The following is a 17,158-nucleotide window of genomic DNA, read 5'->3' as shown; positions in this document are numbered from 1 at the left end:
CCTGCTATTTTTCTGTGAGAGATATAAAAATGTGTTCTTTAGCATTTTACTGCACCTTTACTGCACCCAGACAGTCAGTATCTGAGCGCGTTCCCCTTCTGAGGGGTCCAGCTGTTATACCAAAGACTCCCTCAGGGATACTGTGAATCCCCAAGTATTTTCAACAGAATACTGAAAAAGACCCCACCAGCTTCCAACCCAGCAGCACTATTGCACAGTACGCTGAATACATCTTGATATGCAGTCCCTCTGAGCGACGCCAAGAGATGATAACCCTTAGGACTGCACTTGCCACAAGAGGATACAAGGTGGAAAAGGGAGAGGTGCAGTATGTGCAAACAGAGGTTAGCTATCTGGGCCAACTAATCTCAGTGACCAGCCAAAAGATCACGCCGGAGCACCCAGACTCCATCAGGGCTATTCCACCCCCAAAAACTAAAAAGGGTATGTAAAGGTTTTTAGGACAATGCTACTTTGTCCAACAGTGTGTCTACAGCACTCCTTGCTCCCTTACTTGCAGCTATGAAGAAGGTGAGGGCAAGCCATGAGAAACTAGCATGGATGCCTGAAATGCATGAGGCTTTCAAAAAATTGAAAGCAGAGATATTGCATCCCCCGTACTGGGAATGGCTGACTACAAGAAGGAATTTTTCTTATTTGACCACTGTGATGGGCGAGTCATGGCAGCTGTCCTAACCCAAAAATACACCCTTGGCCTCAAATCTCTTGCTATTACAGTGGGCTCTTGGACTCAGTCATACAAGGTAATTCCCCATGTGAGCCGGTGCTGGCAGCAGCAGCCTTTGCTGTCAACATAAGACCCTCCATAGTGATGGGTGCATTGCTGACACTGTATGCAGAGCATTCAGTGTTTTGCAGTCATACAGAAGAGCAAGAGCACGCTGACTACACATTAGGGGTCAGGATGCAACTGATGCCGTCTAGGCCATTAAAAAAAAAATAGTACGATGCCATCTAGTATATCCAGCCACCTTTCTATAACACTAGGTCAAGGAGGGAGAGGAGACCCACGACTGTGCAAGCTGAACCCCAGAGGGAATCAGTAAGGCGGAGGAGGATCCCATCTTAGATAGTGAGGTATTATTCATCAACAGATCCTCCACAATAGGCCAAGAGAATGGTGTAAGGCACACTGGGGCAGTAGTGGCTCTTAGCCACACAGCCCCAGAGACGTTGCACATCACCGCACAATTGTCTCTCCTCCCCCACTTGTCAGCATAGGCAGCAGAGCTGATAGCATTAACTGAAGCCTTCACTCAACGCTCGGGGAAAATGGTGACCATCTACTTCGACTCCGCTTATGTCACCACTACGGTGCACTCCAGCATAGGCAGATGGAGAAGACAGGGTTTCTAAAAGCACCACATCGCACACAGAGATCTCTTAGAATTACTAGTAGATGGCTAACTTTACCTAAATGCGTAGTCGTGGTAAAATGTGACGCTCATACCGGGGGCAAAGACTTCATATCTTCGGGAAATTCATTAGCTGACCAGATTTTGAAAAAGGGGGCTTTTGGAATGGTCAAACCCACACATGCTTCCCTCACTACAAACTACGGAGACAGGACTATTATGCGAAGAGCCATATCTTGGCACAGCAAGATTATACTCAAGGGAATTGCAGGAAACAGCACTTGTAGATTAAAAAGAGCAAAGGATAGTCAGGGGTTGCACACAAACTGCACACAAGCTTATATACGAACACGTACCAACAGGGAAACCCATCATGCCGCAGAGCCTAGTCAACGTAGCCTTATCCCATTTGCACCTACTGGTACACATGGCAAAAGATAGCATGATAGCTGAGCTTCAGAGTGACTGGTTTATCCCCAACCCTACCATCTGCCTGCTGTACTTACCCAAACTTACACTGAAAGTTGTGTCACTGGCTATCCCCCAACCAACAGGACCATTCAAAGCACAACAGATCAATTTTATTGATATGGTCGAGTAGTATGCTCACTATCGATACCTGAGTGTAGTGGTCTGCCCATACTCCAAGTGGATTGAGGCCGGCCCTTGCATTCATTGCGTCAACAAGGCGGTGGCCACATTCCTCGTCAGAGAGGTAATACCAAGGTGGGGCTACCACATGTCAATTGATCGGACAATGGCAGGCACTTTGTCAACTCCATGTTTGACCACTTCTGCGTCTTTTTAGGTATAAAGCACAAACTGGCCTCAGTATATCATCCCCAAAGCAACGGTGTCGTAGAGAGATTCAACAGCCTGTTAAAAAACAAATTAAGCAAAATATGCGTCAGTCTTCACAAAAAGTGGGTCCACTGTCTGCCTCTATCTTTGTTCATGCTATGAAACACGCCAAGCAGTGCACACCACTTTACACCGCACCAGATTGTAACAGGCAGGCTGATGGGAACACCCATCCTGAAAACACAGACCAAATTAAGCACTGAGGCGAGATCTCAGGTACCAGGGGACGAGCTGCATGTATATCTTTCTGAGTTAACCAAAACCACCAAGTTCCTTTCTAAACAGGTCAGCCACGAAAACTCTAAGTGCACCACCACCAAGCTACCTACCAAACACCTCAACCTGGGCAGGAAGTTTACATCTGTAACTTCATGAGGAAATGGAAAAAGGCCAAGTATGAAGGGCCTTACAAATTAATCTTTGCAACACCTACTGCCCTTAAAGTAAAAGGAAGAGAGGGCTGGGTCCACATCTCCGACTTTCGAATAAACCCCTCACTGGCAATACCTGCGTGAACTATACCACAGACTAGTTTTTACCGACATTCCTTCTATGAACTAATTTTACAAAAGCAAAGATACCCCTGGTACCCTAGCACTTTCGCCACGAGGAGAGACACCCCCAACCACCACAAGACTGCAGATGATTACTCAGAAAGCCATCTTAAGACCTACAACATTCCAAAAGTTATGTATTCTTGCACCATTGTATATCCTCTTTTAGTTGTGGGTGTGGCCGCAACCATCCATAGAGATTCTTGGAGGTAGCAAAAATCACCACACCAGTGCACAAATGCACCTCTGTCTGTGGTCCCAGGGTGGCCCTTAGCATGTCTGGGGCAGTCTTCTTTCATAACAAATGGACTCCAGGCATGAAGTTCTTGTGTATTGCCGTCCACCTTAATGATACAAGGGGAAATGAGTCTTGTGGGGGAGATTTGAATACCAGCATAGATACACCATGTCAGGAAATCTGGGATGCTGAGATAGACAGGTACATGTGGTTGGAAGGGAAGGGGCAACCCCTAATTGTGCGGAAATGTACCTTGCATTCCTTGAGTTTCAGAGGAAAAGGGATGATCCCGCTCAGCTTTAATGAGAACTGCAAAGCAATACTGCACGCACCAGACATGGACTAGGGCACCTCTGCACTGATGGACTTCTACTTGCAGTGTGGAGAATTTGCCTATGCTCAGCCCGCCCCCGGTTGGCGGGGCCTAAGCTTTTTAGTGCCCATACTCACCCCGACCCTGGTTATTCCTGAAGAAGACCTGTCTGAGTTGTTCCAACATCTGCTAAAGAAGTCAATAATTATGTTGCATCAGGCTTGAGAAAAAATAACTGCTGAGTATTTTGGGTGGGCTCCTTACAAAGACATTCGGGAAGAATTTAGACTATTCATTGATGCTCAAGTAAATGCAGGAGGATCCATACCTTTCTTCACCCTGCAGACAAAAGCAAATGCCCGCTGGTTGCAAATAACAAGGAGGGAAATACTGAAAATGATCAATGACACTAAGCTCAGCCTAAATGCCATCAAGGAATGATTAAGACCCATCAGCCTCATGGTGATGCAACATTGGTATGTGTTGGACTTGATAACCACGATGAAGGGTGGAGCTTGCACCAAGATCAGTGCATCCTGTTGTACATTTATCACTGGTAACAACCTGAACAATGGGACACTAACTCTTGCCATTTAAACACTGCATCGTCTACAAGCCAACATGAAGAAGGTGCCTCTGAGCAGGACTGGTTATTTGAGGGTTTTTCCTGGTTCCCCAGTGGGTGATTTGACTGTGCATGTCATTGCTTCCGATCCTCATTTTTGTGTTGTTTTCTAGAAGTGGGGATTTCCTGGTGTAAAAACTCAGTCCTGAAATTAGGTAAAATGCAAATATCTAGGGAAATGGTAATAGATGCAACAAAAACACACCAAACCTCAAACAATGTCACTGTCATGAAGCATTTGGTGGACACTGTTGTTGAAAATAAATCTAGAAGGGGGAACGTTGATAGAGATAAAAATGATGTTAATGTACACCATAACAATGAACTTGCATTGCTGTTGTCGATTCCACCAGATGTGACCTCCTCATATACCACAAGTCAGAAATACGTGGTCAGGCAAGCTCTGTGACCTAGGCAGAAGCAACTGATTGACACATCACAGGCGCGGTGACACGTAGCCCTCAGACAAAAACACTAACAGGAAAAATCCATATCAAACACTCAGCTAGGCAGCAACACCACGAAGGTCTTGGGAGATTGGCCCCCCAAAATACCATAAAGTTAGATGCCGCACGAAGCTAGGAACACTCAGTCAATCAGAACACAGCACACAGAGAAGACCCAGTGATCATGCTCCCCCTGTGCCAGACACCTGGACATGTTACCTTCTGGCCCGCAGTATGTCCATGCAAGGCCAAGACCCACCTGTGCATTTTATCAGCTGGACAGATTTATGACTATGTGACTAGGCCCGGATTCCTCTCTGCAAACGATGAATAGAATTTTTTTATAACCCTTCAAGAATTGTATATAAAGGAGCTTAGAACTCTGTAACTTTAAGCGACAGTCATTAGATTCCCGACTCTGTACTTTGCTCTCCCAGCTGCTGCATTTAATTAAACCAACCTATTCCTATTTTGCCAAATACCTCTTGTCTTTCAGTTCTTTAAGGTAAATCCACATTTGAGCAACATTTGCCCTTTGCTGTAGGCTATATTAAGACAATGAAAAAACAGGTACTTAAGATAGGCTACTAATCTATACAGCAAGGATGGCATGGAGCCCTTGGCAATGTGTCAACACAACTGGGTGCAGATGTCCTCACAGTCGATACTATTCAACTTCCTTTGTATGTGAACCACAATAGAATATCTCACAAAGTCATGATCCCCATAACAATTTTAAACCCCCACTAACCTCATCCCACAGAATTACAAAGCTCGCTTGATCACAATTCTATCTCCTTCTGAAATTCAATGCCTCATTAAAGTGTCCATTAAAGTAATCCACCCTTGCTAACTCCAAATCCCGCATCAAATTCCACCTCCCAATTCTAAAATTTTCGGAGATTTCTTAATAATCTGGGTGAGGTGTGTGGTAGATGTAGCTCTGCTGGTAGGGGTACTGTTCCGGTTCACAATCACGTTATCTTTGTATCTAGTAGTTAAATCTTTCTCTTAGTGAGCACCACATGCAATGGAATATGAACAGTATGAGCTCTGGGCCTCATATAATTAATATTCAACATTTATTGCATATCAAATTTGATTTTTCATACTTCCAGACAGACAGCCTTGCATAAAAGTCAGTGCTATGTATAGGTAAAATAATGTCCTCTTCATAAGTCATTTCTGATATCTGGACACCCAAAGATTTCAAAAGCATTTACTTTCCTTAAATTACTGGCATAACACATTACTGGATTTAAGGTGATGATTCTTGTATAAAAGTAACAGAAAACGTACTTCCAAATGATAAAACTAGGTGAATGTAAACTGCATTTTAAATAAACAATAACCTGTTCAAGCAAGGATGCATATTCTCGTCACAACAATTCCTTGAGGTCTGTTCTAGCCTATGAGCTATTAACGTGCATGGTCTTTACACTCATCAAATTTACCGGTTCTTAAATGAAAATGCTGACCTTTATATTTGAAGCAGGTGTCCTAGGTGGTGTATTTCCCTGTATCAACATAAGTCCAGCATTTTGAGTAAAAATGATCAAGTAAAGGAGGGTTTAATATTTGGCTTCTCTCCCCTCTTTTTTGCTCTTTAATTACCACACTGGGAGCAAAGAAGGAAGGCACACATGTTACATTCCAGGACACTGCATCTCTCATTTATACTAAATTTAGGTGCAGATGTTCAATTGGTGGCATTTGTTGATACAAATATGACTCCCAAGAGGTTTTAAAAAAAGAAACACTTTAGCCATTTTGAAGGAATTTTTCATTTCATTTATCTTTTTTTATAAAACTTATACATATGCCTTTTTTAATTAAACTTTGATGTGATCAATGTATTCATACAGATTGAGAGAGCAATAGTGCCTTCAGCTTCCATGAACATGATACATGGACCCCAATGTTACACGACACTCCTTCAAATAGATGCACCGATCATCCGATTAACCAGGCATTGATACACAAATAGTTTTGAAACAAATTCCAATTTTGAAGGGCTGTAGATGTACTTTCAGGTTTAATTTGATGCATTTATCTTATGTTGTAACTAGGTCTGAGTGAAATTCATGTAATTGCCTTGAAAGAAAATGACACAAAATGTTCCAAAATGTACACCAAGTTATGTGTTATTATGCAAAATGCTGGCTTTGATATATAGTGAAATGTGTTCTGATGCACATTTTTGGTGAGAGGCCGCATTACCACTAAACATATTCTGCAAAATTGCACGTGACATGAGCAACGGCTGCTCACTTTCGGTTCACTTTTTTTCTTCCTTTGCTCCAACAATAAGTTTTTTACCTGAAGGAAGTTGCAACTATGCAATGTTTTGTAACGGTGTAATCTCATGAATTTCAAGTAATAATCATAATGGGAAATGACGGAAATTATGCCAGTGTAAATAAAATTTCACTGAGGTCTAATTGTATCCATTTAGTAAGCATTTTATAATTATTATTTGCTTTATTTGATATTACTGGCTTATTACATACCTGATGAGGTCAGAGTCCTGGAAACAGTACAGAATAGAAATTAGTCATTTCTTTGCATTATATCAGAGTTGTTTATTTTATACTTTAAACCCTGAAGGCTCATGAAATGAAGAGAGTCTTTCCAGCAGATCATGCCGACAGTGTGGCTATAAGAATAGATCCTTATTGTGTGCTTATGCTTAATGTTACTGTACAAAAGAAAAAAGATACTTAAGTCTAGCTATGTTAAAAAAACTACAGAGCAACATATGAGGCAGTTAGATATCGCTTTTCCACAAAAGACAGTTAATTGATTAAGTAGCCTACAAAATTTCTTGATCTTGTGTATCGCCATTTCTTAACTGAATTTTTAAGACTATGAAAGTATTGATGATTTTAAATGATTTTATGTTTGTAATTGGCATGTTATTATACTTAGACAATAAGCATTTACAATACAATACAATTACAATACAACTATGTGATGTTGTGTAACAGTGTAATGTCATTGGAATATTACGTACCTAAGGAGGTCAGTGTCCTGGAAACAGTGTGCAGCAGAAATTAGCCATTTCTTTGCAATAATTGAAGCTCCACACACATGGCCATGCATTCCTATTTGTAGGCTTGCTTGCCAAGGCCATTTTCCAGATTTTGCATCTTCGCCTCCAACGATTCTATTTTTTTTCACTTGACTTCGTCCACACTCTAAACAAAATACACAAAGGAAAATTCTAAAGTTCAAACTTAATACAGAAAAGCATGAAAAGTCCAAACTTGTGCGCACTAACCTAGGCATTTAATTAACATTTCAAATAAAACGGCCAGATATAAAAATAAAAAGAACTGAAATAAATAGAGGATTGTTTAAATGGAAATAAACACATGTATAGATCCACAGACAGTTGGCCCAATTCCCAGAGGTAAACTCAGGCCAAAAGTCTAAGTTTCGACCAAAAGTCTAAACTTAGAGCAAAAGTCTAATTTTACTGCTAGTAAAGATAGACTTTTGGTCTACGTTTACACTTTTGGTCTCAACTTAGGCACATATTTATACTTTCTTTCGCCACATATGCATCATTTTTTTCCGCGAAAGCAGCGCAAACGTACAAAATATAATAAGATTTTGTAAGCTTGCCCTGCTTTGCGTCAAAGAAATTATGCAAATGTGGTGCAAAAAAAGTATGACTATGGGCCTTAGACTTTTCGTCTAAGTTTATCTTTGTGAATCGGGCCCCATGATTTGGAATCTATTTAACATGAATTGAAATTTTGGTTGTTATGATAAGATCGAGCATTAAAAGATTGAAAAGGTTGTACAAGCGTTAAATCATCAAAAACAAAATTCTGGGGCAGTGCTCTAAAAGTAGAAAATAATTTCTTTGTAACACATTTGACATATTATCCATAATAGTTTAATACAAATCTACATTGGCACATTCTGCTTGTTCCAAACTTCTTTAAGCAAATGGGAATTCCAATTTTAGTGATTTTCAAGTATCACATCCTACTTCATGATTTTCAAGTAGGAACTTGCCCAAACCATCTCACCAAATAGGTCTTCCTGGCTGTCTATCAGGTCTCACAGGTACCCTAGTTCAAAACTGTAATCCCACTCTCTACTAGGCTGGAAATATAGAATGAAGGTGATAATCAGGATCATAGAGAGATTATGATTTAGGCCAGTTCTTAACTTTTTGACTTCTGTGAACCCTCCCCTCACATAATCATTACAGGAGCCCTGAGATCCCCATTGAAGCATTATCGGAATCTGGGGACCCCTGTTGAGTCATGGAAGCTAAGAAACCCAGCCTAACATTTTCAATGATTTTAACCACAAAACAATATACAAAAGTACAGAAACAAACATTCATCAAACAAGTACACCAATTATGGAATATGTTGTTTAATTCACATACAAATGTTTAAAAAAATCAACATTTTTATTTTAATGGGAAAGCCAGTACTTTTCTAACTTTGAAACAGGGCACTCATTGTCCATAGTATATTGTTTGATGTACTTGCACTGCTCTCAATAATCAGTTGGAAGATTCTAGCTCAAGTTTGTAACCTCCTATTTCAAAGTTCATCGCATTTACAGAACGTTTAAAATATTTAAATTTTACAATTTCCTTCTTAATATACACTGTTTAATTTTTTAGGCAGTCGCGGACTACCTGAGTAGCCTTTGTGGAATCCCATGGGTCTCAGGACCACATGTTAAGGACCACTGGTTTAAAGCATAGGTGGTGACTGATTGTTTTTTGAAGGAGGGTGCCAAATAAGGATAGAAACTGAAATATAGTCACTGAACATATGTCTGCTGAAAAAAGGACTCTGAAGGTTTGAAGCCCATGAAGCTCGAAAAAGGAAATAAGCAGTGGTACAAAAAAACACAGGATATTTATAGGGCAAGAAAAGGGATTGAACACGGATTATTTGCTCATGTGCATTATTTGAAAAGAGGCTGCCAATATTAGTCATAAGGGGAGACTATTGAAGCTAGCATCATTGCCATCAATAATATACTAAGCCTCTGCATCCCCACCACAAGAATCAAGAGTGGACTAAGACACAGTGAGGCCCAGAGAATTTGTTATTTTAATTGCACTGTTGCTGCTCCGTGCTCATGTTTGCATCTGCTTTGGTGGCAGCCTCAATTATTGAACCTGACAGCTTCCCCTCTTTTGAGAAAGTGATGCTGGCTGTTTCTACGCTTCTAAGCAAAATAACAATGAAAGGCTATTAGTAGATAGTAAGCATGAACTTTGGAAGCATCGTCTCAAGTATTGTCCTTGGGTCAGTAGTTTTCCAACTAACATGATACTTCATCTTGCCTCTCTATCTCTGTGAAACATATAATTTATGAACTTCAAGTTCCTTTTGCCCATGTCAGATAACAGAATGTGAATTGGCTGGAAGATCAGGTGTATCCGATAAGACTGTTTAGCAAAGACATATGAATTGAACCAACTTAGAGGCAAGGTGAGTTTCATGACAACTGGGTTGATTAGATGTATAATACACAATGTCCTAATATACTGTACACAAAGCGTATTCTATTCCCATAGTTGTTGGAATTTGAATGCTGTTAAATTGTATGGTGTAGCCTTTCCATTTGTCAACATCAAAAACTTCAACAAGTGGCCCATCAACTGTGGTGACACTCTGCCCCCCATGAAATGAAGCAAAACAGAAAAACCAGAACACAATTAACCTGGTTCAAAGAAGACCTCAAAATGATCAAGTGACACTGCAAACAACTGGAATGGAAACAGAGAGCCAACAAAGAGGAAATGGAAAAAACACCTTCAAGGCTGCCCAGGGGAGGTACCACCAGCGCATCTGAGAAACCAGGAGGAGCTCCTAAGGCAAATTAATAAACACCAGCTCCGACAGCAGCAAAGAAGTCTTCTCAAAAGTTAGACTTCAACACACCCCCAACTGTCACTGAAAACATCAGCCATCACAAGATCTGCATAAATACTTCTCAAATTTCTTCTGCAGCAAAATCACAACTATATACAGCAACTTCCCCCCAGAGCTGGACCCCTGGCCATCTCCAGAAGTCTCCTAATGGTGAAGGAACGCCCCCGCAAACCCCTGCCCTCATCACACCTTTGACAAAGGAGCAGTCCCTATCAGCGAGGCCCACACCCATAACCTCAAGACCTCCATCAACACAGCTACTTTCATGAAACCATAGAAACACAGAGCTGTCAATGCCATCCAAAAGAAATCCCCGGCTGACCTGACCAGACTTGTCAATTACTAATATCCATCTTTTCCTACTCAGCCATAGTCCGGAAAAAAAACACGTACAAGCGCCTCTCCGACCATCTTGCTAAATACCAGGTTGTCAACACCATAGAATCATGATTCAGACCCAACTACAACACAGAAACTGCCCTTACAGCAACAATGGATGATATATGGATGATTATTGACAAGGGGGAAACCACAGCCCTGATTCTTCTAGATCTATCAGTAGCCTTTGTCACCATCTCCCACTGCCTCCTAATACAATGACTCCACGAATCAGGCATTCAGGGACTTGCCATCAAATGTATCTGCTCTTCCTAACCAGAAGAACCCAGACTCTCAACATGCCCCACTATGCCTCTGAAGTTCAAGATATTACAGTATTTGCAGAGTCCCATAGGACGCTTTGCTCAGCCCAATGCTCTTCAAGATCTACATGACCCTGCTGGCAGACATCATACGTGCAAGCAACATAAACATCCTCACTTATGCCGTCAACATGCAATTGATACTGTCCCTCTCGGACAAAACACCCAACACCAAGAACATATTCATCACATGCATGACAGAAGTGGCTACCTGGGTGAAATCCATTGGCCTCAAATTGAATTCAGACAAGACTGAGGTGGTAGTCTTCTGGACAAACGCCTCCCCATGGAACTCCAACTGGTCCTTGGACCAACCCCCACCCACTGCTTGCAAGCGAGAAACCTCAGAGTCAACATAGACAACAAACTGGAAATGATCACCCAAGTCAACAGGTCACAGCCTGCTTCAACACACTAAGGATGTTGAAGAAAATCTTGCAATGGCTACCAGAAAACACAAGGAAAACAATCACCCAGGTCATCATCTCCAGCTGACTAGACTATGGAAATACCCTGCATGAAGGGATCACCAACCAGCTCACATAAAGACTGCAGACTGTCCAATACGAAACATACAGTATAGTCTTCAACCTCTGATCGGGCATACATCAGGTGAGATGTAACATATTGTAATAATGAAGACATTCCAATGGCAAATTTGCTGCTTCCAAAATTGCTGGGTACTGTACTTTAGCTTATTATAAGAGAATGACACTTATCTGACGGAGTGGGAAGAAGCAAAAATGATGGCAGCATGCTGAATTTAGTGTTATATAGCGTTGTGTCCTGTAAAAAAACTGGTAAGAAAGAACAAAATAATGGTACTCCGAGATTAACAGACAAGGAAAGGGCTTGAATAATGTCAGACCTATACTCTGATGACCTATACTCTGACGAAAAGTACCACAACATATTAATAAGGCTGGGGTACATATTACTTATAGGACTCCAGCCAAGCTTGTCCTGAAGGCAAAAATGTTTCCACTGGTGGAAAATAATGGGTTGGATGGCCAACTTGGCGTAGTAAGAGTACTGAGGTATGGATTGGTTAACGGCCATGCTCTATTACCTTATTTAAGGTCCATCCTCACCACTAATCTGATGCTCAATTTTCATATCATGTTTCAACAACCCATTTAATTGAGAGATGTTAATGGCCATGGCTAGAGAATAGCAAAATGGTGATTGGCATTAGAACGAAGCAGACATGGTGTCCCTTCTCAGGTCTGAATGAGGGCCTGGCGCTTTGTATGTGCAAATTAGATTAACCGAGTAAGTTCCTAATTTTCATTAGTTCAGATGCATTTGAATATGACTCTTGGTGGTTTATATGTTGGCGAAAATGCTGCTCCATTGCAATAACAATGGAGTACCCTTTATGCCAACCTGAAGGTCCTTCCGCCTCATTTAGAGTCTGGCAGACCATCAGTGTGTAGACATTGAAGACTACTTTGTCTCCGCTGCCTATACACACCTATGATGGTCTGACAAAGTAAGGGCTGTGGTGTTTGGCCACATTTCCACCCGCCTGATTGAGAGTGGGCGAACTCCTGGCCAGATTCCACTGCCTGTCACCACTATAAAAAATGTGATGGTAAGGGGCAGTTAAAGGTTTTAAATGTTCCCCACACCATGGGAGAATGCTTCCATGACCAGGGGGTCATTTTCTCTTTATTAATTTCTAAAAGTAAATCCTGCTGTGACAGTATTTCCTGAAAAAGCAAGAGATGTAGCTGGGGCATTGGGCATCTCTAAATTCAGCAAGCAGACTACCTTTGCAATGGCAAGGAAAAATAATCCCTGATGGCAACGGTAATTACTCTGTCCACCAATATATAAATCAGCCCCTCTGTCATCATTTACTACTGAATATCGAGGCAAAGAATATTAAAATACAAGAATACCGTGGACAAAATATTGAAGACCAAAATTGAATCAAGGTACATTTAGGCTTTGGAAAATCTATACTTACTTATCTCTTCATATTTTGGTTCGATATTTAGCCCCTCATTATGACTTTGGCGGACTTCTTTGGAGCACGCTAAAGCCACGGGTGCCAGAAGACCGCCAGCACACCCTATTATGGGTACTGCTGGCAGGCAGAGGCACTGGGCGGTTCTACCACCGGCCCCGCCCCACCAGAAGGACTCTGCCCACTGTATTATGTGCAATAATACAGCCTGGCGGTGTCCTGATGGTGGGGCACTGCCAGAGGTGGAAGTGCCCGTTCCCGTTCCCTGCCAGATGACCTCCTCCTCAGACCAAGAAAGTTGATCGTCTGACAGGGGAGAGGGTGGGAGGGCGGTGGATGTTGTGTGTGCGCGTGTGAGTGTGTGTTGTCTGTGTGTGTGCATGAATGTGTGTATGCATGGTTGTATGTGCAACTGAATGTAGAAGTGAGTGCGTGTAGAAGTAAGTGGTTATGTGTTTGGGTATGTGAGTATGAGTGTTGTGGTGAATGCGTGTTTGTCTGTGTGTGAGTATGTGTGTTCGGATGGGTGTGAGTATGCATGCGTGAATGCGTGTATGTGTGCTGAGGTGAATGCGATGCATGCGTGTGAGTGAATACATGTATGTAAGTGTAGGTGAATGAGTGTGTGGTGTGTGGGTGTCTGTGTGCGTGTGCGTGTGCATGTATGTGGGGAGAGGGTCTCTGTGCCTGCAGGGGGTGGGGGGTTTAGTGCTTGCTGGAGGGGTGAGTGAGTTATCTGCCGGTGACAGGAAAGAAATTCCCTGTCACCAGTAGTCTTTCCGCCAGGGTTTTCTTGGCAGTGCTACTGACGCGGAAACCCTGGTGAAAAGGCAGCTCCTAATACCGCCGGCGGTCTTCTGTGGACCGCTAGGTCAGAGATGCTCATCTCTGGCCCAGCTGGTCTGGCCGCCATGGCGGTATGAGTGGAGATGTGGCACACTCATGATGCGGCGGTCTTCACCGCCAGCCTGTTGGCGGTGAAACCACCACCTTTGCCCTGGCAGTCTGGAGACTGCCAGGGTCATAATGACCACCTTAGTCATTGATATTTTACACCTGGATATTCTAGCTTTGATATTCAGGCGGCACACCTAGATGGTTGCTGAAGTCTCCTTCCCCCCTTTGTAACGATTGGATTAGATGTCTTATATAACATAATGGATTTGTTCTTAATAGGGGATAGCTTTTTCCCATCTGTTTACTGCATTCCCTGTTTTTAAGACATCTGATCACACCAGTAGTCAGAATTAGAACATAATCATTACATTATACGATGAGATCTATTGTGAAACTCATTGCATTTTGAAGTTGATTGTTCCCATCGGTTTCAAGTGTTGACCTCAATGCCCTTGATAGAGAATTACAATGAATAAGGTTACTGTAAATAACTGCTTACTGTTTGATGAAGGCCAAAAGTTGCTGAAGAGTCGACCTAGAAAACCTAGAGTCCTATTCAATTCTTGTGTGAAACATAAAGATTTTGGATAGCTCAGGTGACAGAATAAGGTGCATTATTAAGAGTGGAGGGAAGAAATTGAGAAAGGCATTGACGAGCAGTGCCTCTGTAAGAGTGAGAAGCCTGAAAAACCATCGACTATCAACCAAAAAAAAAACAATCAACTTTTCATTCTCCATCGAAAGAAAGAAACAAAGCTATTATTGCATATTCGACTGTTTTCATTCACACCTCACGACATTTTAAATAAAAGCAATATAGTCAACCTTGTCAACATTCATTACCAATCAATAAATGAAATAGAGACTCCGTTTACCGACTACACATAACCTTTTTCTTGACTGCTTCTTTTCGTCACCTGAAAATGATGAGATGAGATGATGAGAATAAGATACCACAGTATAGATAATGTGACAATTAGGAAGTTGTAAGGTAGAATTATTGAAAGGAAGCATAAATGCCAGCTAATAACATCTGTGAGCTTTGAGAATGCTTTCATACACGAGTCTCAAACTGCAAGAATGCAATTAGTCTTTTTGAACTACCTCCTCTGTATATTTTCAACCTTGGAAAATCAGAGGCTGAGTGGATCAGTCAGGATTCATAGCTGTTTCTTTGATGTTAGTAAAAGGTCTCCGCAGCAAATGCATTCCTCTTCTGGGCTCCTTTTGCCACCAGGAGGGATGGTTCTCAAGGGCTGATTAGTGAGGGAAAGACATTGGGGCGTAGACAGAAGAAAAGAGCCAAGTGGGATTTAATCAGATATCTAGGTACATATGTTGGCGTTTAAGTTTTTAGTGAGAAGGAAGGGGAGCATGTCTAGGAATGGACTGCACTGGTCAGCAAATGTGCTCTCTCCACCAGGGGATAGTAGAGGATAAAAATAGTCAGGCTAGTGGAAATTGAAGACTGATCCTGCATGTGGATGTGAAGTAAGATAGTCTAGGGACCTGTTGAGGATGCGCTTGACTGCACACCACCTTTTCATGATGTATAGCTAATGAGGTTAGAGAATGTTGCATGTGCTGGGTTGTTGGTTAGACAGTATGATTGCGTTTAATTGAACCTTTAATGGGAAAATCTTAAAATTATCTCAAATCTATTAAGCCCGAGAAGGGCCAGATTCATCATGGGCCCATGCATTACAGATCTCTCTAAATTTGAACTTATCTTTGCACCCTGCGCTCTTTCCGCCCTGCACTACTGAACACTCTTTTATCATGGTTACTCTCTCATTTATGTCAACCTGGAGACAGAACGTTTGCACTGCATGATTAGAATTGCTTGCTTTGTTCAATGCTACTTGTATTGAGAAAAAATGTCCTTTCCAGCTAAGCACCTTGTATATTTTGCCAATATGTTGAGTTTACAATACAACATGTATGTTTTGTATTCTCTGGTTTGTAAACAAGAATCCACTGTTTGCCTTTATGATGATTTACTTGAAAGCAAAAGAATTATGTCGTTGATGCTCATTCCCTGTGGATGTGTTGCCACATTAGATAAAACCACTTAGTTCGGTGGTTTTTCTGTCTCTAATCTGCAATCCTGTTTTTAGCGCTTTGAAAATGAATAAATTACCTGTGCCTTTGTGTACTGAAGCTCCCTCAATACCATTAAAGGAAGCTACCAAGCAGGGCTTACAGCGTCTGTGGCATCTTTTTCGGAACCTTGAAATATTGGCTAATATCATTAATTTTAATAACCACAGATTGCTTTGATGTGTTGTAGTATTCACAATAATTGAGAATCTCTGTTAACTCTTCTAGCTTCTCTTTAGATGACAGTAATCTTAATTTCAGTTTTTGTCTTTTACACGCTATTATTTTTTAAAGTATTTTAACGTATTTTTTATGTTCTGGCAATAGGGATAGAAGTGAGAGATGAGAGTGAGTGCGGAAGCAGTCAGTAAAGAATAGACTTCTTATTTCAAGACGTGGCTATTAAAGCAATAAACCTGCTACTGCTCCTGCTGCTGCCTACACCGGGAAACCTTTCGAGGTAGCGGTGCGCAATATAAATCACAATTCCATAAAATAACATGGCAGATTAAAAGGTAGTAGGGGGAAGATGTGTCACAAGGTCTGCAAGGGGCGTCTACTCCGCAATGGTGGATGAGCATAGCCCCACTGGCTAAAATCCAGCAGCAGAAGAATAAACAATATTTTATTATTGTTCTATTTTTCTGCTGCTGGCCCAGCCAGCATGTAAAGGGAGGAACGGGGCTGAGCCATGGGGGGGAGGAGGAGTGGGGTGCACAAAGTGCGCATGCGTGTTTAGTCAGCCGTCGTAGGCACAGACTCCAGTCCACTGGCTGAGTGGCAGATCAATCCTGATGCCGCTGTCATGATAGGTATAGTACCAGGATTGCTGGGGAGCCTGTGCTGATGTCCCAGTAAATGCTTGGGCACCAGAAGACCAGAGGCGACAGGAGGTGAAAGCGGTGGCAGAATGGTAAGTATTTTTTAAAAACACTTTTTGTTTTCCATGTCCCTGTTGTCTCCCTGCCTCACCCTTGACATTTGCGGCAGCTGCCGCTGTTTGTATGCGTATCCTCGCATAGGACAGGGGCTTATTCACAAAGCCAGGTCTTCCGATTCTTGAGGAATTCGAGAAGTGGGAAGAGACTCTTATGTGTAGTGGGGTGAATCACTCTGTAGTGGAGTGATTAGGGTTTGTCAGAGAGAATTAAAATCTT

At 41.9% G+C, this 17,158-nt stretch overlaps 1 protein-coding gene across 1 annotated transcript in view; it reads right to left on the bottom strand.

Annotated features, from left to right (window-relative positions):
• Positions 1–17,158, bottom strand: part of LOC138249086 (suppressor of tumorigenicity 14 protein homolog) — a 605,612-nt gene that overhangs the window by 78,371 nt on the left and 510,083 nt on the right. The window contains exons 14-15 of the mRNA XM_069203127.1: positions 14,777–14,818; positions 7,427–7,610 (exon numbers count right to left, since the gene is read on the bottom strand). Of these exons, the coding sequence (XP_069059228.1) occupies positions 7,427–7,610; positions 14,777–14,818 (226 nt within the window). The remainder of the gene's footprint in view (positions 1–7,426; positions 7,611–14,776; positions 14,819–17,158) is intronic.

The sequence above is a fragment of the Pleurodeles waltl genome, chromosome 8 (assembly GCF_031143425.1).
Source record: "Pleurodeles waltl isolate 20211129_DDA chromosome 8, aPleWal1.hap1.20221129, whole genome shotgun sequence".
Classification (NCBI taxonomy): domain Eukaryota; kingdom Metazoa; phylum Chordata; class Amphibia; order Caudata; family Salamandridae; genus Pleurodeles; species Pleurodeles waltl.
Note: the sequence above shows the minus strand (reverse complement) of the source record. Positions and strands in the feature narration are given on the sequence as shown.